The sequence below is a fragment of the Cavia porcellus genome, unplaced genomic scaffold (assembly GCF_034190915.1).
Source record: "Cavia porcellus strain 051 isolate PalLab524CR breed Dunkin Hartley unplaced genomic scaffold, mCavPor4.1 scaffold_6, whole genome shotgun sequence".
NCBI classification, from domain to species: Eukaryota; Metazoa; Chordata; class Mammalia; order Rodentia; family Caviidae; genus Cavia; species Cavia porcellus.
The window spans coordinates 89,626,054-89,652,490 of NW_026947489.1; the positions used below are offsets into that span (position 1 = coordinate 89,626,054).

A 26,437-nucleotide genomic window follows, 5' to 3' on the forward strand; every position below is an offset into this window, starting at 1 on the left:
GGGAGTGGAGACAGGCAGCTGCCAGTGCTGAGCTTGGTAGCTCCCAGGTAGATACATGGAACCCAGGAAGCATAGGTTTATGGCCTATGGAAGCGGCTGAATCTGCCATCTGGCTCTCTGCTTCGCTGGGCAGTAACTTCAGCCATCAGTAATGCATGGTTAGAGGTCACAGGCTTGGGGAACATTCCTGTCTCCCTCCCTGGTGCTGGGAATTGAACCCAGGACACTGTTCACGCTGGGCAAGCACAGCCTTAGGGAAAACCAACCAGAGGATCTGTACCACAATTTAGGACAACAAAATCAGGGTGTTGGGGGCAACCTTGCTCCATTCCCAGGGCCTGTATGGAGGAAGACAGACTTGACAGAAGGGGATGCTGATCAAGAGCCCCAGAAAATAAGGGGTGCAGAAAGGGGATGCTTATTCCAGTGTAGCTACCTGCCCTTCTGGGGGAGCTTCCAGCAGAGTAGACCTCTCAGGTCACCTTCTGATGACCTCACAAGAGTCCAGGAGTGATCATGGAGAACAGAAACAGAAAAGCAGATTCCACCTGAACTAAGCCCTTGGCCAAGGGCTCTCTCTCTCTGTCCCTGCAGCCCACCTTCCCCCCATGCTGGCCAGGACTACCTGGGATCATAGTAGCTTACACCCAGTGAGGATTCTGCCTGCATCTTAACTCTAAGATCTCACTTATGTGCCTGTGATGAGCAGGGCCCACTAGCATCACCCCCCAAACCTTGCAGACCCCAACACCGGCCTTGGTTGGCTAGAGCTCTGCTCTGTGACATCAGCATCACTCATTCAGATAAAACTGGGGCTTTCAAGGGCGGGGTGCGATTGGCAGAGGGAGGTATACAAACTGGGAGCTGTTTATTGGTTGCCGTGAGAAGCCTGTATACAAAGAAGGCACAAGTGGGTGCACTGGAGCCCCTTGCTACAGTACCATGGAGGGGGAGGGGCAGCCAGAGGAGGTACTGGGGACCAGCCTCTAGGGCTGTGGGCCTCAGACACAGCCCATACAGGAGGGTCAGCGGGAGTGGCTCTGAAAGCCAAAGCCAAGAATGCCACCTGGAGGTCCCATTCCATGGTCTGTGGGGGCAGAGTAGGGCCTGGCCAGCTGGGCCAGTGACAGGGCTCTGTCCCTGTCCTACATTCAAGCGTCACTCCCTCCAACATCCTGTGGGGTCTCTCAGGCACTTCTGAGGCTGGGATGGAAGGGGTGGGCGGGAAGTGGTATCTCCTCATCCTGTAGCATCTGCTCGGCTCAGGGTTGGTCCCCTACCAGCCAGAGCCTTCCACCGTGCTCCAGGGCAGTGCTGGAGTGGCCCATCTGTGCCGTGCCCGCTGTCTCTGTGTCCCTTTGGGCTGTGTTCCCTGCCAGCTTGGTCCATGGCCCAGGAGAAAGGCGTCCCAGGGAAGTGTGGAAAGAAAGCCTTTCTGGGACCTGCTTTCCGGCTTCTTTGTTCTGTGTGTGAGCAGGCAGGTCGCCTAAATGCCCCCTGGTCTGTCCTTGGCGGGACCCCAGCCGCTTGGCACAGGGGCTGGGGAGCTGCAGCTGGGCCCAGCCGGCTGCTCCCGGTCAGTAGTTTACTCTCGGCAGCAAAGTCGGTCCATTGGGTATGGCTCAGGGTGGACCCAGGGTGAAAGGAGGGGAGGTGTCGCCACACAGGGGGCCTTTTCCTCCTGCTTTGGCAGAGGCCCTTGGTTTGGCACAGTCAGAGGCTGGCACAAGGCACGTCTGTACACCATCCATGTTGCCCAAGCACGAGCCAGGAGCAGTCAGGTCCTGCCCCGCACACCCAGCCTCAGGGCACAGTGTGCTGGCTTGGCCAGTTCTGCAGGGAGATGGCCAGCGGCGGTGGCCCCTGTGGGCTGTCAGAGGCATAACTTAAGGATAAATAGGAAGAAAGGGACATGGGGAGACGGACGTGGGTTCAGGAGGACATCAGTAGTATCGGTCCTGGGTCTGCCAGCTGGTGACCCAGTGCTTCTTGGTGGGCACAGCGCCCCCTGGAGGCGGGTAACGCTCTTCCTCCGGGATGCGAACCGCGTGGTACTTAGGCATGATCTGGTAGTAGCGGGTCCGCCTAAAGAAGTCACACTGAAGTTGGGGAGAAGAGAAAGCACATCAGCATCCAGGCTCCAACAGGGCGACGGTGCACCCAGTGTCCTCCTCCCTGACGTGTCCTCAAAGCCAGGTCCTTGACTCACAAGCACCCCATCCCCCTCCCCCTTTTCCTCCCAGCACCGAGACAGACCCAGGAAGGAGCTTCCCCACCGGGGGCAGAGGCCTGGGAAGAGGTGCCGAGGACAGCAGAGAGGAGAGGGGAGGCAGATGGAGATGAGAGGCAGCTGCGGAGACCACAGGCGGTGTGGCAGGGAGGGGCAGGTGGTGTCCCCAACTGTGTTGGGGGAGGGAGAGCTGGTTACTTGGGGGGGAGGGTGTTCAGGAGGGTCAGCACTGCTGCCCTCCTGCCCTGGGGAGGGATACAGGGATGGAGTCATTCTGGATAAGCCCTGTGGCCACAGAGATGGGCCCTGGCCTTGGCTGTCACTTTTCTCCAGTCCCCAGGAAGGAAAGTGACCATGGGGAGGAACTTTTGGCACATCTTGGGGTTCCAAGTCCATCACAGCCAGACCCAGTGGGCAAAGGGGAAGTCAGACAGAGTGGCCTGCCTTCCACAGTGGCATGGGGACGGGTGAGGACACAGCTGGCCCCTAAAGGAAGAGGAGCAGACAGGACAGAGTCAGAGGCCCCAGCCGGCTTGGGACTCGGGGAGCAGGGCCCACAGGCCGCGTTACCCGGGTGGGCCAGGGCGGGGGCTGCCCTCAGTAGTCGTCGGTCAGCCTCTCTGTCTCTGACGGCTGGCTCCTCATCTCCGCCTTCTGCCTCTTGGCTTCATACAGGGCACGAGTGCGGGCTCGCTTGAAGAAGCCGCACTGGAGGGAGGAGGTGGGAGGTGCCATCAGGGGCCCTGGGCTGTCCGGGCCAGCAGTACTCAGGGGCCAGGGCTTAGGGCAGGGAACCTGGAGGCCTGGATCCTGGCCTCAGCTGGGGGTGTGGCTAGGTGCTGGATCTCCTGGGTTCCCCCAATCCAGCTTGCAGTTCCCCCCCACTAACCAAAGCAGGGGAGAACTGGAAGCTAGGGTGGGGGGGCTGTGATGGAAATGAGGCCAGGGATGGGGAGCCGTGAGGTGAAGGGAGGGTCGGTGAGCAGGGGCTGGTGGGAGTGGGAGCTCCCCAGAGGTGGACAGGGTGCTAACCTTCCACAGCAAGAGGATGATCAGCCCCAAGAGCAGCAGCCCCGCACCCACGGACACCAGCACCAGCCACAGCTCGATCTCGGCCGGCAGCTCCTCTACCAGGTCTGAGTCGATGTCCACAGAAAACTGGGGTGCAGAGAAGCCACTCAGTGTCCTGTGTCGGCCCCACTGGCCCCACAACCCTCATTCAAACCTGTCTCTTTCTGGCTGTGCCCGAGGTTCTGCTGTTTGACCTCCTGCCAGTAGGGGGCAGCCAGGGACTGGAGAAAGCCCCTGCCTATCTCATCTGCTTGCCACCATCAGATGCACCCGTCCTGTTCTCTGCTACACAGACCTGGCTGCCTGGCTGCGGCCTCAGACCCGCTGCTGTGTACACGCTCTGGCTGGGGTCCCTTGGTGGGCCGTGTGATGTGACCTTGGACGAGTGATCACATCCCTGAATCTGCAGCTAGAGCCCTCTGATAAGGGCATCGAATCCCTACCTCATACTGAGCTGAGAGGCGAAGGGCCAGGTTCGGGAGTCCTGGGTTCGAGTCTAACCGTACTCCTCACTAGCTGTGTGACCCTGGGCAAGTTACTTCAGCAGTCTGTGGTTCATCTCCATTTTTAAAATGTTTGATACAAGGAAAATTAAAGGTTCTCAGGAATTTTAGACTCTAGGAACAAGTATCTCCTGGCATTCATTTTTAAAAAAATGTTTTGGTACTAGCAACGGAACTCATGACTTCATACTTGCCAGGCAGGCGCAATACGCAGAGCTATATGCCCGGCCCCTCACTTTTTTTACTGTATCTGATCCCTACTGATGGGCCCAGCCTACCTTCACTTCCATGCAACCTGTTTCTTCCCTCCCTGTGTGACCATCTGACCCTGTCAAATGACAGAGGCCAAGTGGACCTCTCCTGGGCCACAGTCGTTGAAGGCAATGGGCCAGCGGACTGAGCCAGCCTCCGGCTGAAAGATATCACAAGTGTCTCCAGCTCTCTGCCCTCTTCAACCACGCTCTAAAATATCCCCATCCATTTCTCTGCACGCTCTGCTCATCAGCTCCCAAGGACAGGCTACCGGGGCTCGTGCGGAGGAAACGGGCACTTTAAACTTTAATGGGTATTGACAAACTCATCTCCAAAAGGAACCCGCTGATTTATGCTCCAGCCAATACCATGTCGCTCTACCTATCAGCGCCAGACAGCACTCTGCTTTTCACATCCTCCACTCTATGTTTTTTTTTTTTTTTTCATTTTTATCGGTACCAGGGATCGAACTCACGACTGCCTGCTTGCAAGGCAGGTGCTTATGCCGCTGAGCTAAATCCTCAGGCCCGGATTTAAATTTTCACACACGATTTATTTAGTTTTTCCTTTGTGATTTTGAGTTTAATAAAATAATTTACTCTCCATAATTAAAGATTACTTTTCCTCCCCAGTACTGGGGACTGAAACTAGGACCTTCACAATGAACTATGGTCCCTGCTCATCTGTTTTTTGGTTTTTCCAGACAGACTCTTGCTTTGTAGTTCAGGATGGTCTCAAACTTACCATGTAGCCCAGGTCAACCTCAGTCTTTCAGCAATCCTCCTGCCTCAGCCTTCTGAGTGCTGGAATTAGGGATGTACCTACCACGCCTAGCCCAGTCCATTTTTTATTTTTATTTTTTTTTCTGGTACCAGGGATCGAACTCCTGACCTCACACTTGCCAAGAAGGTGCTTGTGCTGCTCAGCTAAACCCCTGGGCCCATTTTTTGTTTTGAGACAGGGTCTCTACTGAGGCTTCCAGAGTTGCTACAACTACAGGCCTGTGCCACAAGGCCCAGCTAATTAAAGGTTACTATTAAATCAGCCCCTGTATTTGATCCTGGTACACATTTAATTCCACATTTAAATACTTCACCTAACCACATTTTTTTTGTTTATGGTGTGAGGTAGAGATTTGTCTTTATTTTCCAAATGTATTTTTCCAATACTCCTTAATAATCTTTCTCCACTGATTAAAAACACAGTCTGTATCAAATTAAATTTCTGTTACATTAATCTTTCCAAGCCTCCCTACGCCTTTTTTGTGCCACAGTAACTTATTTTATGCCACAATAATTTATTTTAGGAAATATACAAAAATGTATTTAACCAGCCCTCCGTTTATCTCTTGATATATGTCTCCTACATATCTCCACTTACATGCTTTTCACACACAAAAAAACTTCTTTGAGACAGGATCCTGTTACATAGATCAGGCTGGCCTTAAACTCACTGCGTAGCCCAGACTGGCCTCAAACTCATGGCGATCCTCCTGCCTCAGCCTCCCAAGGGCTGGGATTACAGGCACGCACCTTCACACCTAGCTCAATCACTTCTCTGTTCTGTGGTGTGGACAGTTACACACGTGGAAGTGAGCTGGCCCAGGGGGACCCAGAACACTCCCTTGTCAACACAGTGCTTGCCCTGGGTTCCCGGGCACTGTGCCCCTCCCCGAGGGCCTCTGAACCTGTCCTCCCCACAGTTGTGCCTCAATGCCTCCCCAGCCAACCAAGGCCACTTGGAAAGGCCATTCCATCTCTCTGGACCTGTTTCTTCAGCCCTAAACAGAGCCACAACCCCAGTCCTCCTCCTTCCATAGCCACTGTGCAGACCAAATGACCTCAGGCGGGGGCTCTCAACCCTGGCTGCTTGTCAGGGTTACACAGGCTCCTGTGGTCCCACCCCAGGGACACAGACTCAGCCACTCTGGGGTGCATCCCGTACAGCTAAGGATGCCAGCGTGCTCCCGAGATGCCCTGTGCCGTGCCCGGGGACAGCCTGCTCTACTCACCAATGTGGTCTTGTTGTCCATGTTGAGGGAGGGGACACTGGTTCGCAGGAAGAGAGTGGCCCAGCCATCTACCCTGACTCGGTCAAAGTCTCTGTAATCCTGGGGGAGGGGGGCGCAGAGCGGTCAAAGGCAGCAGCTCAGGCATCCCTGAGCCTCTCTCTGAACCCCACGCACCCTACTCCCTTGCCCTCCCACTAGGCAGCAGCCTGAAGCAGCACCCCAAAGGAGGAGTCCGCCAGGCCCCTCCTCTGCACCACATGCAGGCATTCCTTTCTTCCTTCCTCCTTTCATTCACTTGAGCAGCAGCTCCTGTGCTGGACAGCACAGCAGAGGGTCACACTTGCCGCTGGGCCCGCAGGCTACATCTGGCCCGGCCCCTGCTTTTGCACTAAGTATTCCCAGCACACAGCCACGCCCAGTCATTCATCCATGCAGCTTTGGCACTACAATAGCAGGACTGAGCCGACGCCCCAGAAACAGGATGCGGCCCGTAAAGCTACAAAGGTTTGGAACTGAGTCACAGGAGATCTCTGCCCCAGGTGGCGTTAGAGGCTGGCACGGACCCTCCTGGCTGTGCCCCTTCTCTCCAGTGCTCAGCGCCCACCTCGATGAACGTGCTGTTCCACACTCGCGCCTTCACGGTCACGTTGGTGGTGAAGGTGGCATCCGGGAGGGGGCACTCCAGCCACACACAGCGGGCACGGCCATTGGCACAGTTCTGAGCAGGCAGGGGACACAAGGCAGGAGCCAGGCTGGGTCTCCAAATTCTTCACACTTTGCTCCACACTCTTCATCACTCTTAGACTTTGTCTCACCCCTGGGTGATCCCAAGGGCTCCCAATTTCACACTGTCACTCACGCATGTTCCCCAACTTCCCTAAGATGCATTCAAGACACTCTTTGGGTCAAGCCCATATACCACCAGGAAGATGATTAATATGAAACCTAAGCCCTGGCATGTCAAGGAGGCTCCGACTGCCCTGCACCAGTCCTCTCCAGAAACCTGCCCCAGGACCCCACCCTCTGCCTCTCCTGTCCGCTAGGGAGGGAGCCCTGGCCAGCCTTCTGTACCTCCCACTCCCAGCCTTTATGTCCAAGGCTGTGCGCACTGTGTGGTCCCCAACAGGTCGGGTGGCCTCATCAGCCTGGGTCTCTGTCTCCCTCCTGCCTTGTGCTCCCCGGTGCCATGCACCTTGCAATGCTCTGCAGCCCTCCCCTGGTCACTTACCACCACAGTCTCAGACTTGGCTTTCTTGGCAGCAGCCAGAGTGATGGGTGGGGGGCCCTGGTCTCCCCCAGGGTCCAGCTCTCTCCGCTTGCGCTGTGGACTATTTTTGGGGTCCTGAAGGAGGAAGAGATTTGCTGGGAAGAGAAAGAATTGGGAGCAGGAGTAGAAGATGAAAAAGGACAGAGGGAGAGTCAGCCTCCCAAAGGACAAGAAGGAGGGAAAGACAGGGCCCTTCTGGCCCTCTATATGCAAATGAGGTGCAATGCAAATGAGATGCAAATGAAGCACCCCACTGGTGGACTTACAGAGAGAGTGAGGTTGAGAGGGTTGACCAAATCTCCAGGAGACTGGCAGGGCCAGGACCCATTGCCATGAATGGTGATCTCCGTGGGGTACAGCAGCCATTTGCCATTAGCAACTTCATAGGGCCACTCCAGACCTAGGACCAGGGTCCCCAGGGCAGCCAGCCCCTCCCCTACAGGGCTCACCTGTGGGCACAAGAGGTATCATGGTTATTGTCTTCCGAGAAAACACCTCCCACCCTCAGACCCCAGACCCAGAACGAACCCCCCACTCCTTTCCCAGGAGGCACCACCCATGGCCCCACAGGTACCCTTACCTGGAATTCGTATTTGAGGGGGCTTCCCACATCCTCCACAGTTTTCATGCCCGACTCACCCATCACAGTTCCCCCAAAGAAGCTTTGCAGCCTGTGATTCACCCTAGGAGTAAGAAAGACGGTTGAGTCATGGGGGGCAGGAAGCTGAGGCCCCGGCAGAGGGATGGCACCAAGACAGGTTACCTACAGCTCCTCTGATGTCAGGCAGGCCTGGGTATAAACTTGGCTCCGCCATTCATCTCAGTGAGTTATTTATCCTCCCTGAGACTATTTCATCTGCAAAGTGGAGCTCCTAACAGCTGGTACCACACAGCGCAGTTCGAAATGTTGACAAGATGGACACAAAGTCCTCAGCACACGAGTGTTCAAGAAATGGCTGGAGTGCGGCACAGTGGTGCACACCTGCAATCTCAGTTACTTAGGAGGCTGAGGCAGAAGGATTGCAAGTCTGAAGCCACGCTGGGCAACTCAGGGAAAAGGGCTGGAATGTAGCTCGGTGGCAGAGTGCATGCCAAGGCCCGGGGTTCTATCTCCAAAACAACAGCAAGAAAACCCTCCCTAAAACAAGGGCAGGGGCCAGCACGTCAGCCCTAGTGTTGCTGAGTCCTCCTCTGAGCTCTATTAGGACAGTAACATTAATGAGGTTGAAATGAAAGGATGACCTGGGGACGCAGAGGCCCTGGCTCAGGCACGGCAGGCTGGGGACAGGGAGGGGAGCAGCAGAGTAGCACCCACATGCTCAGGGAAGCCTGGAGCGAGTAGTCCACCGGCAGAGTCAGGGCTACGGGCTGCAGGTTGTCCTGGTGACTAGACCTGGGGGAGGGAACCCCGGGGTCAGTAGGAGACGGAGGCCATCACTTCCACCCCAGCCTGCCCGGCTCCACCGGGTCACTCACGTGAAGAGCTGCAGCTGCACTCGAAGGTCCCTTGTGTGCAACGTCACCCCGCTGACCTCAAAGGCGATGAGCAGTTCCATCTGCCACCCGGGTCAGGGAAGCAGAGGGGGTGTTTGGGGACCCGAAGGGGCGATACCCCCGGGGAAGAGAAAGGCCAACACTGAGCGAGGGAGGTGGTTCTCTGGTGTCCTCTTCCCCCTATTCTAGGTGAGGGGTCTCCCTTCCCCACCTCTTCTCTCTTGGGTGACAGCCCTGCTATTTTCCAGATCTGTGCTACAACATTGAGCAAGTCCCTGGAGCTGCCTAAGCCTGCTCCACCCTCCTGTGGACCTCGACTTCAAGGCAGCCCAAGAGGCAGAGGGGTGGTGCCCAGGCCTGGGGCTCACCCTCTGGTTCTGCTTGAAGGGGTTCCCCAGCTCGCACAGAATGGTCTCATTAGCTTGGCAGGCCCCAGGCTGAGGAAGAAAGATAAGGAAGGTCAAGGCAGAAACCTCTATGGCCTGAGAACCAAGTTTCCCAAGCAGGAAAACACCAGGGAGCAGAGAGGAGAACCAGCCTAGAGGCGGGTATATTATGCATACAAACGATATACACACGATATGCAAATTAGCAAGGAGTTCTGCTTGGGCTGAGCTTGGCCCCTGGACACTTACAGGGCGTACAGAAGACAGCAGCAGGGCGTGTGGGACCTCCAGGGTGAGCAGAGCCTCGTGGGCATCTTCCCCAAGGCGTTCCTGGCTTGGGGCATTGGTCACGTTGATGCTCAGCAGCAATTTCCGGACATCCCTGCTGTACTGGAACCTGAGAGAGGAGCCCGAGTGAGCCACAAGCCCCGCCCTTAGGGCACACCCCAGACCCACAAGATTGGCCCGGTGCCAGGGCAGGTCAGGCCCCGCCACCATAGGTCCAGGGGAAGGAAGCCCCGCCCCCAAATCCTATTGACCAATGAGGCTCTGCCCTGAAGTGAGCACCCCCCCCCCCGCAAGTCCTATCAGCCAATTGGACCACGATACACCATTGTCCAACCAGAGCCACGCAGTGCTCACCTGCTCAGTGGCTGCAGCTGATCTGACACAAAGGCCGCCCGCATCTGCAAGTTGCTGTCACACCTGTTGTCTGGCCCGCACGCCTTCTGGAACTGGACCTGGGGAGAGTCGGAGGCATGAGGGGCTGCACCCCGTCAGCGTACTCTCAGCCCACAGCCCTCCTGGACCGCCTCGCCCACCTCTGTGCTGTTCTGCAGAGCCTGCGCCTGGTTGAGAACCGGGTAGGGGTCCAGGGAGCGCAGCCCCAGCCGGGGGCGCTCGGGCAGCCGCAGAGGTAATGAGAAGTTCATGGCGATGACGATGGGATGGAGTTTGTCGCGCAGGTTATCCTGGGGATGGAGCGACAGCTGAGCCAGCCCTGCCCTGCCTCCTCCTGGTTGAACCCTCACATCACTCTGAGTCCTGGGGAGGAGCTGACGCCTCCCAGTAGGGCTGAACCCACTTTTGATCATAAATTGAGTCCACCACCTTGAACCTCCACTCTGAGCTCCAGAGGGCATGGCGCTCCTCCTGCTGGAAGGTCTGGGTAGGGTAGGGGGAGGACAGGGCCTCCCTTCGCCACTAGGCCCCGGGTGAGTTCTCCCCTCCCTGCCTCTGATGTCCCAATCGGGGACCCTTTTTCCCAGAGGTGAACCCCCAACACCCCTCACTTTCTCAGGGACTTTGCTGCCCCTGCCATGTGCTAGGCGCTGGGCACTGCACCTCCTCAAGATACCTCATCCATCAGACTCATGGCACGCCAGCCTGTCTCTGGGGAGTGCCTCGGCCCTCATCTTTGACCTGGGGGGGGGGCAGTCACTTCCTCCAGGGGTCCTGGTGCCCCTCCTGCCCTCACTCTTCCCTCACCATCAGGAGCAGCTCCAGCGTCTGGCAGCGTGTCTCCGGCATGGAGAAGAAGCCGTGGAACACAGCTGACTGGCTGCGTGCAAAGCGGAGCCGGGGTGGGCGTCGGTCCCGGTCAGCTTCCAGGGTGTAGGCCAGGGCTGCAGGTGGACAGGGCAGTCAGCAGGCGCCGGGCAAGCATGCTCCCTCCTCCCTGCCCCCCGGACCCGCAGGCACTCACTGATGTTGCGTCTGTAGTTGGGGTTCCCCGCGCTCTGGTTGTAAGCGAAGCACAGCTCCACCTGCACACTGTTGGGGGGATGGACAGGACCTGGTCACAGTGGGACCCTCCAGGGGACTAGGCCCTAACTGGCTCCTGTAAGAGGGAAAGGGAACCTAGGGCCTTTCTGGGGACAGGAAAGAGAAAACTAGGGTGTCTGCAAAACTGCTGCAAGCTCTCCCTGACCTCATTCCTAACAGAGCTACAGAAAGCAAGATGAGAGGTCACTGGTGGGGAAACTGAGGCCCAGAGAGCAGAAGGACTTGTCTGAAGTCATCAGTCAGCTGGTGGCCCCAGCCCCATCTTGAGATCTCCCATGAGGCCTCCTTCCACCACCCACCCCGCTCCTGCCTGGCCTCCTATGCCTTCACCCCATGTCACCACATAAAGCCTTGGGCTCCTCGCCACCACAGTCATCACTTTCTTAGCAGCTAACCTTTTTTGAGCACTTTTGAGCACTTAAGGCATGCCAAGTGCTGTGCTAGGAACGTTTTGTACATTATCTCACTTAATTATCACCAGCCCTGTGAAGTGGTTGTTAACTCTGACAGAAAGGAATCCCAGGCGTAAGAGATTAATAATTGCCCAAGGTGGCTCTCCCTGAATGCCCCACATCCCTCCACTTAAGTGCATTCCTCTTCCCTCTTCCTCTGGGACCGTGCTCCCCAGAGTACCCTCTCTGCCCCTACAATGCAGGATTTGAGCCAAGCAGCCCAGAGTTCTGGGTCCTAACCACTGGGCACGACTGCCCCCGCCCCATTCACCTGTTACCTCCTGCAAGGAACTGCACTTTTCACTGAGAGTGGCCAGTGCTGGCCCCAAACCTCTAAAGGTAGGGTATCAGGGAAGCCAGAGGAGAGGCCTGGGAGCTGGGTCCCCTCTTGGCCAGCTCAACCATGAGGAGTGGGCAGAGCAAGGGCTGACAGTCTCACCAGGAAGTGGCTGTGCAAAGTGTGGGGTCCAGGACAGCTGGCCTGGCCACCAAGGTCCGGTGGAGAATGTTGATGACGGGCCGGGCCCTGCAGAGACAACAGAACCAGGCAGCTATCAGTGCCTCCTGGACTGAAGGCGTCCCTGGACCTGGTGCAGAAGAGGGACAGAGATGGGACTCCGTGTAAACAGGGCGGAGGAGACACAGCCCCTGTCCGGCATTCCCCTGCTCACCGCAGCAGCACGATGTGGTCCGACAGGCTCCCCACGAGCAGGTCTGGGTAGAGATTGTCATCCACATCCATCTGCCCACTCAGAGAGTAGCCGAAGGTGGCCAGGCCAGGCAGTCCCAGCTTCTCTCCATGGATTACCTGGGGATGGGGGACACGGTGGGCATGGGCTTCGGGGCAGGCTCTAGGGAAGGGGACCCCGGGCGATAGGCACAGGAGGGAAGGCCCACCTCAGCTGGCGGCGGCAGCAGCCGCATCCCCGTCCGTCCATACCTGCTGGGGCTGTCTGAGAAGCCCACCGGAACTGCTGTGGTAGATGTACACTTTGCCCAAGCCCTCGAACGGGGCGCCCACAGCAATGTCTGGGGAGAAAAGGCAGGTCGGGGTCACATGGGGCACCTCGGGCTCCTCAAATCCCTAAGTCTGTGCTGCAGGCCCCCAGACCCAGGACAGTCCTGACCTGGGCCTTGGACGGCACTCAGAGCAGCAGGGTCTTGCAGCTCAGGGTTAAAACTGAGACCCCAGACACCACTTGCCTCCTTTTATAGGTGGAAAGGAGGTTCCAGAAAGGGTAAGCGACTTCCCTAGTCATGTGGCAGGTCAGTGCCACAGCTGAGCTATGTCCCAGATCCCCACTGCCTCTCCATTTTCCCTGCCTATCTTCTTTCCTGACACCAGGGTTTTTCCAGTAACGTTCACCAGCAGAGTCCAAAAAGGAGGTGTCCCCACTAGCGACAGCCTCTGATTAATGCACCCATCTCTTAACCCTCCCAAGAGTGCTGTGAGGTGGGTACTCTTGTCCCCAACATACAGATGAGGAAGCAGGCTCAGAAAACCCAGCACGGAGAAGGAGAGAGGACAGCTGGACCCATGTCTGCCTAACACTGAGGCTGAGACTTTAATCCTGGCGCTATGGTGGACTTGACTTCTGGCTTCCTTTTCTGGCACTGTATGATCTGATAAACCCTGGCACCCGAAGGTCCGGCTTGCCGGTGAAGTGTGCCAAGGAAGTGTCCATGATCTGAAGCAAAACCACAGGGCCCTACTGGAGGCAGCGCGTGGGGTCATGGGCTGAACTTCCTGGCACCATTTTGCTGCCTCTGAGGTTCCTGTCTGCCCTTGGTTCTCAGCAGTGTCCCGGGGAACAGGTTTTCAGACAAGGGACTTCCGGATCAGCCAAGCATTTCCATGGCAACAAGACCCAGGCCCTCACCTGTCCCTTTCCATGGCGCCTCGGGTGAGACTGGTCCCCAGGTTCTGCAGAGCACTGGTGATGACCTCACTGTTTAGGACTCCACCTTGTCCCACCCTTCTCACCCCCATCTCATACTTTATTCATTCATTGAGCCACTGAGCTACATCCCCAGGCTTTTTCTTATTATTTCCAGGCAGCATCTCACTAAGTCTCTAAGTTTCCCAGGCGGGGCTCCAACTTGTGAACCTCCTGCCTCAGCCTCCCAGGGCTCTGGAATTATACGCATATGCCACCCCACTGGGCGCTACTTTCTTAACTTTGTTACCTCCCCAGCCTTGCTATGCTCGTTAGACCTTGCACCCTCTCCTCCAGAATTAGCTTTTAGGGTATCAAGCTATCGTGTCACATCCCTGCCCCCAAACTTTCTCTGGTTGTCCCCTACCCCCGTCCAGTTACCCCAGTGGAAAGCTCCAGTTTGGTGCCTGGCTTTTAGCATCCCAACCTCCCCCCATAGCTCCCCCAGGGACAGACACCCCATCGCTAGCTAGATCTGGGTACACACTGCATAGGTGTTGTGCTCTTTCCACCCTTCTGTGCAGTCTCAGCCACTTGTCTACCCCCAGGTCACCCATGGCCTGCCTCTGTCCCTTGTCTAGTGCTGCTCTGAGCAAACCAGACCTGGCCCTGTCGCATTCCCATATGGGATCTGTCAGCTGGTGCACCATCAGTCAGGGAGGGGTGCTGGCTCCTACCCTGGAATCCATCCTGGTTGATGTCACCAATGCTGGCCATGGAGAAGCCAAAGCCGGAGCGACTGGGGCCGTGAAGGAGGAGAGAGGGTTCGGCAGGGAAGGAAGTGCCTGCCTGGTTCATGAAGACGTAGACAGCACCCCCTACCTCCTCTTTCCGGTCAAAGTAGTAGGGAGCGCCCACCAGGAGGTCTTGCCACCTACACAGGCCAGGGGGAGGGGAGAAGGGAGTGTAAGGCCGGACCTCAATGTGCAGCATGGTCCTTATTTAACAGGTGTGATTGTGCGGAGCACACAGCCATGCAAATGGCACTTCTGGCCATAGGCCATGGGAAGGACACAGAAAGGCCACCAAATAGAAAATAATGCATTTTGCTGGGTATGATGGCATTCCAGCACTCAGGAGGATTGCTGCAAGTTTGAGGCCAGCCTGGGCTACAAAGTGAGCCCAAGGCCATCCTGCACTGTATGTCATGGGAAAGCCATATAAGCAAAGATGATACCCCCCAAAAAAAGATGATACTCAAAGAGCCCACAAGCAAAGATGATACCCCCCCCCAAAAAAAGATGATACTCAAAGAGCCCACAAGCATTGGAGCCACAGAAACAACAGGCACAGGTAAGCATGTACAGTGTCATGCAAATATGCAAACACACAGACTCTCAGGACTCTGCAAAGCCCCAAAGACAGTGCAATCCCAAAGCTTTCCTCCACCCCACCAACCTGGCCCATGTACCCTTCTGTCCCCCCGGGTCCGTACCCATCGTTGTTCAGGTCTGCCAGGGCAATGGCGCTGCCAAAATAAGCGCCCACCTGTGTGCCCTCTAGCACCTGCCTCTTCCGAAGGTCTCCGCCCGCCTCCTGGCTCAGCAGGAAGATGGCGCCCCTGTGTCGGTGCCGCGGGGCACCCGTCACAACAGTGATGTCTGAGAACTGCAGGACGGCTCTGCCTACCTGCACTGAGTACCCTGGAAGAGGCAAAGGGGTTCCATCAGGGTCCAGTGGCTCCCAGATGCAGAGGCTCTGTCCCTTCCCGGACCCCAGAGAGTGGTGGGTTTGATCTGAGGGCTTGGAACAGGGCCTAGCATACAGATGGCGCTCAGGAGTACATGCTATGTGAATCAAATGCCACTTACCATGCTTGAACCCTAGCCTCACTCCTCCACCAGGCCCAGGGTGCTAGGGACTGAGCTGCCTTCCCATTCTGTCACCCAGCAAGCCACACCAGCGCTGGACTCACCAATATAGAAGTTTCCTTCACCCTCCGGTTCCTTGTAACTGTACTCAGATAAATCCCAGTCCTTCCGCTGAATTATGTAGGTGTTTCCTGTGCAAGGATTTGGGAAGGGTGAACAGGGGAACATTGGTTGCCACTCTCTTCCCCTGCCACCATTTCCAGACTCCTCCCCATAATAATAACATTGCCTCTTATTTGTGACACTTTAAGAAATGGAATTATGATACCCATTTTGCAGATGACAAAACTGAGGCTTTGGGACAGGAAACTGACATGCTTATGCTCACGTGGAAGCTAGCTGTAGAGGCTGCCTTGCCATCCTCCTGGCTCTGGGTAGTAGGCTCTCGGAGACACTTCCCCACCCTTTGGACTACCAAATCCTGCAGTACCATTAAGGAGCTATATTTTGTTTCTAAAATAAGCTTTTAAAATGCACGACTGTAATCCTAATACTCAGCAGAGCTGAGATAGGAGGATCCCTGTGAGTTCAAGGTCAGCCTGGACTGCAAAGTGAGACCTTGTGTCAAAAAAGAAAAAATCTAGTTAAAATAATATTTTTTAGTGGGTAAGGTAAAGTGAGACGGCTTACATTCCAGTCTGTGCTTCCTAGCTTTCTATTCACCATGGGTGATTTATTGCTCTACGCCTCAGCTTTCTGTTCTCTAAAATGGCTACAATACTATTGGCTTCATAAAAAAGACTAAAGCAGCCCTCGGGGCATGACAAATGCTTTAACTTGGTAGAGGACCTGGGGGCTGCTGCTGGCACCTCTTCCTGTCTCTCTGCCCTCCTCACTGGAAGGGTAAGGTCTCCCACTAGCTGGGGGTGGTGGTCTCCGCTGCTCCTGCCTTCCCCCATGACCCCCACCTTTCCAGTTGTAAGCGCCAGGGGCACCGAAGTACACAGTGTTCTGGGTGAAGCTGCCGCTGGTGCCCAGCTGGCACATGCCCGTCTCCAGGTAGTCGGTGTTGCTGTTGCACATGTCGTTGTGGTAGGTCTGCCAGTCATCGCTGGGGTCCAGCTCCAGGTCGTTGCCCCGCACGTAGCACTTGCCCACCATGCGCCGCTGGTCCTCCAGCCCTGACCACAGCACCTGGGTGTAGCGGTGGGCGCAGACCTGGGAGCCCCACACACGCAGCCTTAGCCAGGGGCAGGAGCCTCGGCAGTGAGCTGTCTCCTTCACCCTGGTACCTGACAGTCCCGTGCCCGAGACCGGCTTAGAGATCTCAGAGAAAGGAAGGGGAGGGGACGGACGAAGGGATGTGGTTTAGGTTCCTGCGCCTAACAAACACATTTACAGAGAGCTGATTTCTCTCTGTCCCCAAATGACCCTGTCTACGTAATGAAAACAGTGCCATTAAGTAGTGATAATATTAACTGTAATAGCATCAACTGAAACTTATCAAGAACTCACAAGGGGTGATCCCAAAATACGGCAGACATTTAAATTAAAAACTTTAGTACAGTGAAAGACATCTTGCCCTGAGTCCCACTCAAAACCCTTGCTTTGAACACCCTCATCCCAGGGTTCACACCAGCTCTGGAGCCCTCTGGACAGGACCCCTCTGTGGGCTTCACAGAATGTGATTAGAAATACAGTGAATACAGCTGCCCAATGCCATCCAACAGAAAGGCAACCCACCTTATTCTCTGGTGTGACTTCTGGCTCCTCCCCAAAGTCAGAGTGACCACAAAAGCTAAATGTTTCCAAAGGACTCAAGACATACAGGTGGCCATGACAGTGCAATTTTTTTTTTTTTTTGATAGTGTGATTTAAAGGACCTGCAGAGCTGTTTTAGAAAATAGTAAGAACTAAGCCGGGTGTGGTGGTGTACACCTATAACCACAGCACTCGAGGGGCTGAGGCAGGAGGATCATTGCAAGTTTGCGACCAACCTGAGCTACAAAGTGAGCTCAAGGCCAGCCCGAACTGCACAGTGAGACAAATAAAAAAGAAAATGATAAGAATAATGGGCTACGTACGTTCACAGCAAAGGGAAGGCTTTTTTTTTTTGGTCTTTTTGAGACAGGGTCTGTATGCAGTTCAGGCTGGCCTTGAACTCACTTTGTAGCCCAGGCTGGTCTCGAACTCGCAACAATCCTCCTGCCTCCCGAGTGCTGGGCTTACAAGCATGAGCCACCATGCCCAGCTAAGGGAAGGATTTTGAAGATTAGTGGCCATGCATCTTTGATTGTGATGTGTTTTTAAAATGTAAATATATTCCAAGCTTTCTTTTGGATCTCGTACCTCATATTATACACCTGGTCACTTCTAAACGCTGCCCATAAAAGCTCTGTGAGGCCTGCTGGCAATACTACGGTACAGAGACGATGCTTTCCTCCATTTTAGATACTGAGGGACAGACTGGTTACCAGCTGCCTAAGACCTCACATTAGACAGAGACCGAGAACATTTTCAAAACAAAGCTGTCTGGCTGCAGAGTCTGAGCTCTTCTGTGTGACACTGCACTGCCTTACAAAGGGAAGAATCTCTGCAGGTGCTCAATTTGTATTTAGTGGGGAAATTACTAGATTAAAATAGGATGTTGTAAGGTGGGGACGTAACTCAGTGTGTGAGTGCCTGCCTGGCATGCATGAGACCTGGGTTCTATTTCAAGTAATGCAAAAATAAGGTGCATGTGCGTGCCTGCATGCATGCATGTGCACGCGCGCGCGTGTATGTGTGTGTGTGTGTGTGTGTTTGTGTCTTAAAATCACCTGGGCAAAATCAGGAAAGAGGTCTTAGTTTTGTATACTGCCCCCTTCTGTGAGTCCCATTGGCATGTCACATGGGCCTTCATAAAGAGTAGGAATCCACTAAATATTTGTTGAATGAATGGATGGATGGGTGGGGGAGTAGCTAATAGCTATGGACCTAGGGTCTAGAACAGCCTGAAATGGTCCCTGAGCCCACAGTCATCTCCGTGTTCTGGTGCAAACCTGGAGCTCACAGCAGTGTTTGAGGAGGCAGAAGTCACAGCAGGGATGGCCGTGGGGGAGGCAACTGACTGGAAGGGCACGAGGTAAACAATGCTGACTCTGCCGTGGGTGTTGGTTACTCAGGGGTATACGCTTATCAAATTGCACAGAAACTTAAAAGCTGTGCATTCCACAATTGAAGCAATGAAAAAAAAAGTCTCTCTTTGGGTCTCAGACATTGAGATCCCAGAGCTCAGCACTGAAGGACATAGGCAGGAGATGACCACGGACAGCAGGGAGTGGCCCCCAGAGCAGAGCCGGGTAAGCCGGGGCCAGCAGGGCTGTGCCTCTTCCGGTGGCCAGCCTCCCAGGAAGGAGCTAGGCCAGAGCCTGCTGCCCAGGGCCCTCTCTGCCCTTTCCTCCTCCGAATTCCATTCCCTGCTCATTTCCACAAGTGCTGAGCACCCTATGGGTGTGGAGAGGAAGTGGGTGATGACCAGGCCATGCTCAGCCACGGGAGGGTGTCAGACACACCAGCAGCAGCCCTTCCGAGGAACACAGGGAGCAGGGGTAGAGAGGCCTGCGGAGACACACGGCCACCACAGGGGACATTATAAAGGCCACAGCACATGTCTGCACAGATGCCCTCTACTGTCCTCCAACCTCATGAAGCAGGAAGGGAGTGAAGGAGGACTAAACGTCAGCGTCCACTTACCAGGACTCTGCCAGCAGGTCCCTGGCTGGCCACAGTCACCCCAAGCCACATGTCCTCAATAATGTGATGGTTAGGGTCACCTGTAGATATGAGAGGGATTATAAGCCAGAACACCCCCCAATCACAGAGCCTGCAGAGGGCAGGCGCTGTCCCCCCGGGGCCTGCACTCCAGCAGGGCAGCCCTCCTCAGCCCCTCATTACTGAGTTCCTCTAGGGCTCCCTCCCTCTTCCCAGCTGGACAGGAAGTCACTAGGAACCACACCAGCAAGCCTGGCATCTCCAGGCCCCTCTCCCCAACCCCTACCCCTCACTTTTCTCTGTGATGTCCATCCGCTCACAGTCGTCCTTGAAAGCAGAGAGGGGGCACAGGTATACAGCACCGGTCCGGTTGGTAGAGCCATCAGGCACTGCGAGTTCCCGAGGGGCACCAGCCAGTAGCCTGAGGGCAGGAAGGATGGTGGGCCAGGGCTCAGGCTGCCCCAGGCTCCCGCAGCCAACTTGCAATTCAGCATGTGTTCACTGAGGGTCAGCATTATGCCAGGCCCTGGGGCCCAGCCAGGAATGGGCTCCTGCCGCACCCTCCAGGAAAGCCCAGCATAGGGGAGGGCCGGCCAGGAATCGGGCAGCCCAGTAGGGGCCTACCTGGAGGAAAGCAGGATTACCTGGGTTCCTTAGGGAAGGGAAAACAGGGGCCTGCATCTGGGGACAGTGACCAGGACACCCAGTGAAGAAGGAAAGGGCGCTTTAGGCAAAGGTACAGCCTGTAGCAGGAAGGATGACCAAGCAGGGTGACTCAGGGCCCGGGCCTGCTGGTACAGAGGAGCCCAGAACATCAGGAAAGGAGGGCAGGCAGGGCCTTGGAAAAGCAATGAAGGGATTTTAGACAAATGAGTGCCATGGCCAGAGCTGTTTGCAAAAGACTGCTTTGGCCTCTAGATTAAGAGAGACCCAAAGAGAGGGAGACGGAACGAATCATGGCTCTGGATTTAAATTCCAGCATGGGGCAAGGAGAAGGAGGATTTATGAGGGGACAGGGCAGAGTGCCACAGACCCAAGTCCTTGCTCTTAATGCCATTTTAAATCTAGGAGGTCCGAGCTGTATGTGGTGGCTCAAGCCTGTAATTCCAGCAGTTGGGAGGCTGAGCTGCAAAGACTGCCACAAGTTCAAGACCAGCCTGGGCTACACAGTGAGTTCCAGGCCAGTCTGAACTACATCAGGAGACCCTGTCTCAATGCCCGCTTCTAGTTCCCCAAAAAGATGGAGGAGGTTCCGGCCCTTAAGGAACCTGCCTGGTGTCCATATCCCCATTCCAACTGGAGACAGCATGAAAGGTCTGTGGGGACACGGGGTACCTGGAACTCTGGACACAGTGGCCCCAAGAACTCTGGTTCCCAGGGGGTAAGAGTGAGCAAGGGTTATCACTTTGCCCCCAGATTTCAGGTCTGGGGACAGTGACAGCAGACAAGGGTGGGGAAGGTGTGGGGGACCAGTCCAGGGATGCCAGCTCAGAGTGCCTTGGACCCTTGGTGCTGCAGATCCTGGGCAAAATCTATGCATTTTACAAAAGAGTCTGATTTCTCAGCCGACCTCCCACAGGGCAATGGATGGGAGCTGGGCACCCCAGGCTGAGACCCCAGCTCTCCCACGACACTTTCTCCCCACGCCATCTCCCTGCAGCTTCTTGGTGTTCTCTGCAGGGACCCCTCCTCGGTCCCAATGGGTTTGAGAGGCCCCTCCATTTGACTCCAGGAACACTATCACCCTGAGGCTCCCTCCCAGCACCAAACTTGGGGCTCCTGTCAGAACTGGAGCAAAGTACCCAGGACGGCCTAGCCCACACCCCACAACCCGTGCCTGCAGCCTGGGACCTGAAGCTTGAAGGTGGCAGGGAGTGGGCAGGGCAGGCTTGGGCATGCTGGGGCCTGGGTGCCTCTGCCCACTGGGAGCCAGGAATGCACTGCCTCGGGGTGCCTGGGGGAAAAGGGCGGGGCCTCTGCCTGGGCCTCACATCTGTAGCTCAGACCTCACCCTGGGAGGTGTCCCAGAGAGCAGAGGCAAAGTGCCCCCAGGCAGATTCTGGTTCTGAGCACACAAGGAATGGCAGGAGGCTGTGTTAGTCACCTTCAATCTGGCCCGGGGAGGTGCCTGGGGGAGGCCACTGTCTGGCCATCCGTGGATATCGGCACCCTCGCATGCCTGAGAGATGAGACAGGACGCAGTGCCTGTTGGAAAGGACCATCTCCACCTGGGCACTGGGAACCTGGCTCTGGGCAGTTTCCTTTCCCTGTCTGAGCCCTGAGTCCCTCAGCTCTAAAATGTGGCGGCTGCTGTTGTCTGGACCTGTGGGAGGCAGAAATGGGCTCACACTGCAGAGGGGTTTCTGAGTATGAAGACCAGGCCTAAGTGAGCACTTGGGGCACCAGGACTGGCCTCGCCTGACCTGGTCGCCCTCCAGTGATCCAGGGTTTTCTGACCTGCCAGGTTAGGAAAACGAGAGCAGAGATGGAAGGACAGACTGTCATGGCTGTCGACAGTAAGGAGGAAGACTTCCTTGGAGTGAGGGTGACGCAGTTGCTAAGGCCAGGGATTGCAGGCCCTAGGACCTCTGGACTGGCAGGAAATGGAGGTGGCCGACTATAATGCCCTTGATAAAGGGCTGCAGGTCGCAAGGGCTTGAAAGGACCCTGGGGACCTTCTGGAGCATGCAGTGTCTCATTGCTGCTGCTGACTGGCCCAAGCTGTCTGTCGGGCAGGAGGACGCTTAGAAAAAACAGGGTCTCCATGCCCCCACCATTCCCTGACCTCAGCCAAGGGAGGTCGAGGGACCCTAACTCAGAGCCTCCTGAGATACTGAGCAGGCAGAGCAGGACACAAGTGGCAGCTGACTTCAGTGAATCCTCAAACCACCTATAGCTCCCACCCTTTGCCAGCCAATGCCCATGGATGGGGGTGGGGTAGGGCCAGTGCCCTAATCCCAGGCCCCACCCTCTTAGGACATTCCACAGGGCCCCCCCACATGCCCCCTGGGGTATTTTTAGCCCTTACTTGGCCTGTTCTGAGGCCCTTTAAGGCTCTCTGGCTCCCAGCCCAGGATCTAACGCACATGGATGGGGGAAGGCTGTAGGGGAAGATAGTTCCAGTTTCCTCCAGCCATGGCCAGGTGGGCATGTGGAGGGGGCTGCAGAACCCAGAGGAGAGCAGGGCACTCACCATATGTAGATGGCAATGTAAATCACGATGTAAATGAGCATCTCCAGTAGCTACCTACTGTTGGGTCAGGTCTAGATCAAAATTCAAAGATTGACCCTTCCCAGAGCACACTTAAACCCATCTCTCAGCCACAGAAGGCTGGAGACAGAAGTGACCACCCTCTCCTGGAATCAAGCTGGGCTGGGGGTGGGGGGACACAGAGCAAAGCTGGGACCACCCTCCTCCTCCACCCCGGAAGAAGGCAGATGGGTGAAATGATTGCTCTCAAGGGCTCTCAAAAAGCCTTTCATCTGGCTCCAGCCAGAAAAACCCCTTCTGGTCTCTGGGGAGCCCTCTGAGTTTGAGTGGCGGAAGTGCTCCTCCTTTCCCTGTCCCAGCGCCCCAACTGGGCAGTGCAGAGCTAATGCAGCAGCTAAGTGAGAAGGCGCAGAGTTCGAGAAGGCTGGAAGGACACATAGCCCAGGAGGCTCAGGCCATCAGGTTGGCTCACCCTAGAGGAAAAGGCCTTGGTCTGTATCACTCAACTTCCCAGGTCTCACCATAGCATGGAGGGGTAGGTGGGTCCCACGATAAGATTTCAGAGGAGGACCCCACGATCTAGCCCCCAGGGCACTGGACCCCCATACACCTTATGCCCAGGAGTCCTGTGTTCCCCAGGGTGGCGGGAGGCAGCTCTGGGATGGCTGATCCCAGCCCTGCTGCCCAAATTACCCACCTCCCCAGAGGCTGCTCCTTTGGCAGCTGAAACTGATGAGGCCCCTAGTCCTCCCGTGCTCCCACTTACAATCCCCAGCCAGCCCCTCTCGCTTAGTGACTCAGCCCTCCAACCAGAGCAACAAGCTGGGGGAGCCAGAGAACTCCAAGGATGAGAAGGAGGCCTTGGGGGAACCTCAGATGAAAAGCTTCAGCAAGAACAAGGCTGTTTCTCAACTGCTCCCTCTCCCTGGCTCTCTGGTATTTTTCTCCATATTTGACCCTTTAGAGAATTCTGTCCGCCAGCCTCAGTCCCTCCTACTGCACAGGACATCATCTGCCTCTTTTGTGAGCTCCGACCAAGTTCCTTTGGGCCTTCCCTGCCACTTTAAAGTCCCTTGGCCCAGACTGGTCCTCAGAGAGGACAGAAAAAGGCCATGCAGCCTGGGGCTACAGCTGCCAGGCCATTTCGGCGGGTACGAGCCTCGGAGGCTGCCAGGCACCCGCCCCGCCCAGGGAGACATGTCTAGGAGAGCAGGGCAGGTAAGCCAGGCCTCAGCCGTGACCTCATTTCCAGGAGCAGCAGCCACGCCTGCCAGAGGCGGCCCAGACACCCTCATTTCCAGGCAAGTGCGAGAGGGAGGGGAGCCCAGAGGGATCCTCACAGCCTAGCAGGTCAGGCCAGACCAGGACACCTGGATTCCCAGGAGGGAAGAACAAAGTGGGTACCAGATTAGGGGGCATCAGTAGCCACCTCTCAGGGAAACAGTGCCTTTCACTCTGAGGGGCCCCATGCAAGAAGCCCAAAGTGTCTTGGTCCTCCCTTACTTTCAGAGACGGGGAGCTCAGGGAACCCCAGTCCAGAGGTGAAGGTGATGGACAGCAAAGAGGGTCTACCCTAGAGTCTTAACTGTTTCAGCAACAAAGCTTTCTTTGACAATGCGGAAACCACACTCTCCCGTCCTCCCATCCCCAGAACAATGTAGGGTCACATGCAATCCTGCATACACTCTCTTTTTTTTTTTTTTGTCTTTTTCATTTTTATCGGTACCGGGGATCGAACTCACGACCGCCTGCTTGCAAGGCAGGTGCTTATGCCACTGAGCTAAACCCCCAGCCCTGGAAATTCAATCCTGCATACACTCTCAAGAGACCCTGCATTTTTAATGACCCATGAACCCCGGAGGATCAGGAACCTCCCGCTCTTCCAAAGGGACTCAGAAGCTAGCAGAGCATGGGGTTACACCTTGGCTTGCTGGCCCGCTGGAGCTGCGTGGCAGCTGTTCACATCTGGCTCCACAGCTGGCTGCAGCTAAGCTCAGCTGGCTCTCCCAAAGGGCCAGCAGGCTGAACTCAATAAGACTGACCAAGAATAGAACCATCCCTGGGCAAGATTGAGGAGACCCACACCTTGGTTTAGATGCAGGTGTATCTAAGCCACCTGTCTCTAGCTTCCTAGGAAGAAAACTAGAACTTTTCTGCCCAGCCGTCCTGGGTGGGGCCTATGGCAAAAGAGGGGCACCACCTTCTAGGCTCAGCACCTTCAGCTGCTCTCAGTGAAGCGGGCACATGCAGTGCATTTGACACACTAATACCGGATAAAGAAGCCACCCTCCCGCACACACAGACACACGCTCACAGGCCAGAGGGATCTAAGACTTCGGTTAGTATCAGATCCAGGACAGAGCGCTGGCAATGGTCCTTGGGAGGCTCTTTCCCTCCTCCGACACCAGGCTGCTCGAGGAGCAAGGCGCAGGTAGATGCAGGTCGCGCTGCTCTGGGGTGAAAACCAGCCCCCAAAAGGAAAATACCTCGCTCAAGGTCACCGCAGAGGGGGAGAGGGTTGCAGAATCATTTTTTACACTTTCTTACCAGGCTGCTCTGTTTTGTCAGTTACCTTATTATGTCATACGGGTTCAGCATGGAAACACAGGATAATCATTTTCTGGTGTCACAGAAACATGGACCCACCCATGGTCACTCAGAGCCTCTAAAAGACAGTGCTGACCAAGGCCAGACCACAGCTGACCGTCCGGGCAGGAAGGGTGTGGTGGCCCTACCTTCACAGGAGCAGGGTGGAGTGGAGGCTAAGTCTAGGTAGCTCACCCTACCTGCACTTAGCAGACTGGACTGGGGCTGGGCAGCAGGGCAGAGACCAAGACCGAAGCTGACATGTTGGACTTTGACCACTGCAAACTTCCTCAAGTTTTTGCAGGACCCAGGAAAGAGCTGGAGGAGATTTCAGCACACCATCCACCTGCCTGCATCTGTCAGTTCAGGGATCAGAGGCCAGGTCCCTCCCTGGAGAGCCTCACCTCCTCCAGGTGAGATCCTCTCCCAAAGGCTGACCCCAGTACACTAGAGTCCACACAGGAAAGCTGGACAGGTCCCTCTGGACCTGAGTGTGCATGGTGGACAGAGCACAGGCAGCCTCCTCCCCTCCCTCCCCTCAGCCTGGCTTTTCCTGCTCCTCCTTGCAGCTGTTAGGAAGGCGAAGAAAGAGATAAACACCATTTCCCTCTTCAAACCAAAACAAACACACTCAGCGCTGCCCATCCAGTATGCATCTGTGGAACGCAGGGAGATGTCTGGTGAGAAAGGACGCCGCTGCGGGGTGGGTGCACCAGGCCTTGCTCCGCTGGCTTTCTCGACCCCTTCTTGTGGAATCAGAAGGAGCCTCTGGACAGCTCCAAACCCAGGCTCCCCATCAGCTCCCCCACGCAATGCTAAGCACTCCAGACAGCCCACCAGAGGGCGTGGCTGGTGTGGCCGCCGGCTCAGTGTGAGGTGTTGGGGGGGGGTGCTAAATGCATGCGTTCGCGGTTCTTCTCTGGCGAGGGGTGGGGGCAGCTCGGTGTTTGTCCTGCAGTTTTCCCGACTCCCAGCCCCACAGCGAAGAGGCTAACGGTAGCTACTCGGTTCACAGGGGCTTCCACTGCTGGAACCCCACTTTCGTCCCTAAGAGAGGGCTAAAGGATGGAGGGCGGCGTCTAACGCGTTCAGGCCGGTCAGCACTTGCCAGTGATTACCGCTCCCCCTGCCACCCCAAACACCAGTCTCCGCTTCGCTTGGGCCCCTGCAACCGGAGGCCTTCGCAGGTACCCGCCCTTTTATCCCAGCTCGCCGGGGCCTGCGGGCCCGGGGCTCCGACCCGGCTGGGGATCCGCATCTGAGCTCCCGCAAGCGGACCCCTCCCCACCCCCGCCGGCGGGACTTACAGGTAGCGCTGCTGCCGCTCCGTCTGCTGATGGAAGGCCACCGAGTAGCCGAAAAGGCTGCCCCGGTTCTCGGCCTCCTTCACCACCAGGAACCGGGTGTCCAGGTTGAAAGCGGAGGCGACGCGCCCGCAGGCCGCCACCATAAAGGCGATCGCGCAGAGCGCGGGGCGCGGGGCACAGGGCGCGCGGCTGGGACTCGGCCCCATGATCGGGCCGGGACCTGTTCACCTGCTCCCGCGCGGCGGAGGACCGAGCCCGCCGCGCCCTGCGCCGCGAGAGCCGGCAGTGGCTTGCCCCAGTCCGGGTCACGTTCAGGTGCGCCCAGCGCCGCGTCCTCAGCTCCTCCTCCGAGGCCTGCGCCTCTGGTCCCGCAGCTGGGTC

General features: G+C 56.3%; 1 protein-coding gene across 2 annotated transcripts; it reads right to left on the reverse strand.

The window, feature by feature from the left end:
- Positions 1–851: 851 nt before the first annotated feature.
- Positions 852–26,437, reverse strand: Itga3 (integrin subunit alpha 3). Of its 2 annotated transcripts, XM_005002391.4 has the most exons (26): positions 26,057–26,431; positions 19,246–19,373; positions 18,935–19,014; positions 16,168–16,417; positions 15,304–15,390; positions 14,824–15,031; positions 14,066–14,262; positions 12,392–12,480; positions 12,123–12,259; positions 11,891–11,977; positions 10,920–10,987; positions 10,703–10,839; positions 10,036–10,185; positions 9,857–9,954; positions 9,464–9,611; positions 9,197–9,265; positions 8,811–8,890; positions 8,650–8,727; positions 7,915–8,017; positions 7,601–7,783; positions 7,296–7,409; positions 6,672–6,785; positions 6,068–6,166; positions 3,263–3,388; positions 2,801–2,938; positions 852–2,099 (listed from the first exon to the last, which is right to left on the reverse strand). In XM_005002391.4, exons 1-25 carry the CDS (start codon positions 26,260–26,262, stop codon positions 2,828–2,830), a joined length of 3,147 nt encoding a protein of 1,048 aa, XP_005002448.1. In that variant the 5' UTR covers positions 26,263–26,431; the 3' UTR covers positions 852–2,099; positions 2,801–2,827. The 2 variants fall into 2 exon arrangements, with proteins under 2 accessions (XP_005002448.1, XP_023419626.1); XM_023563858.2 differs by lacking the exon at positions 2,801–2,938 and having other exon boundaries at positions 26,057–26,437.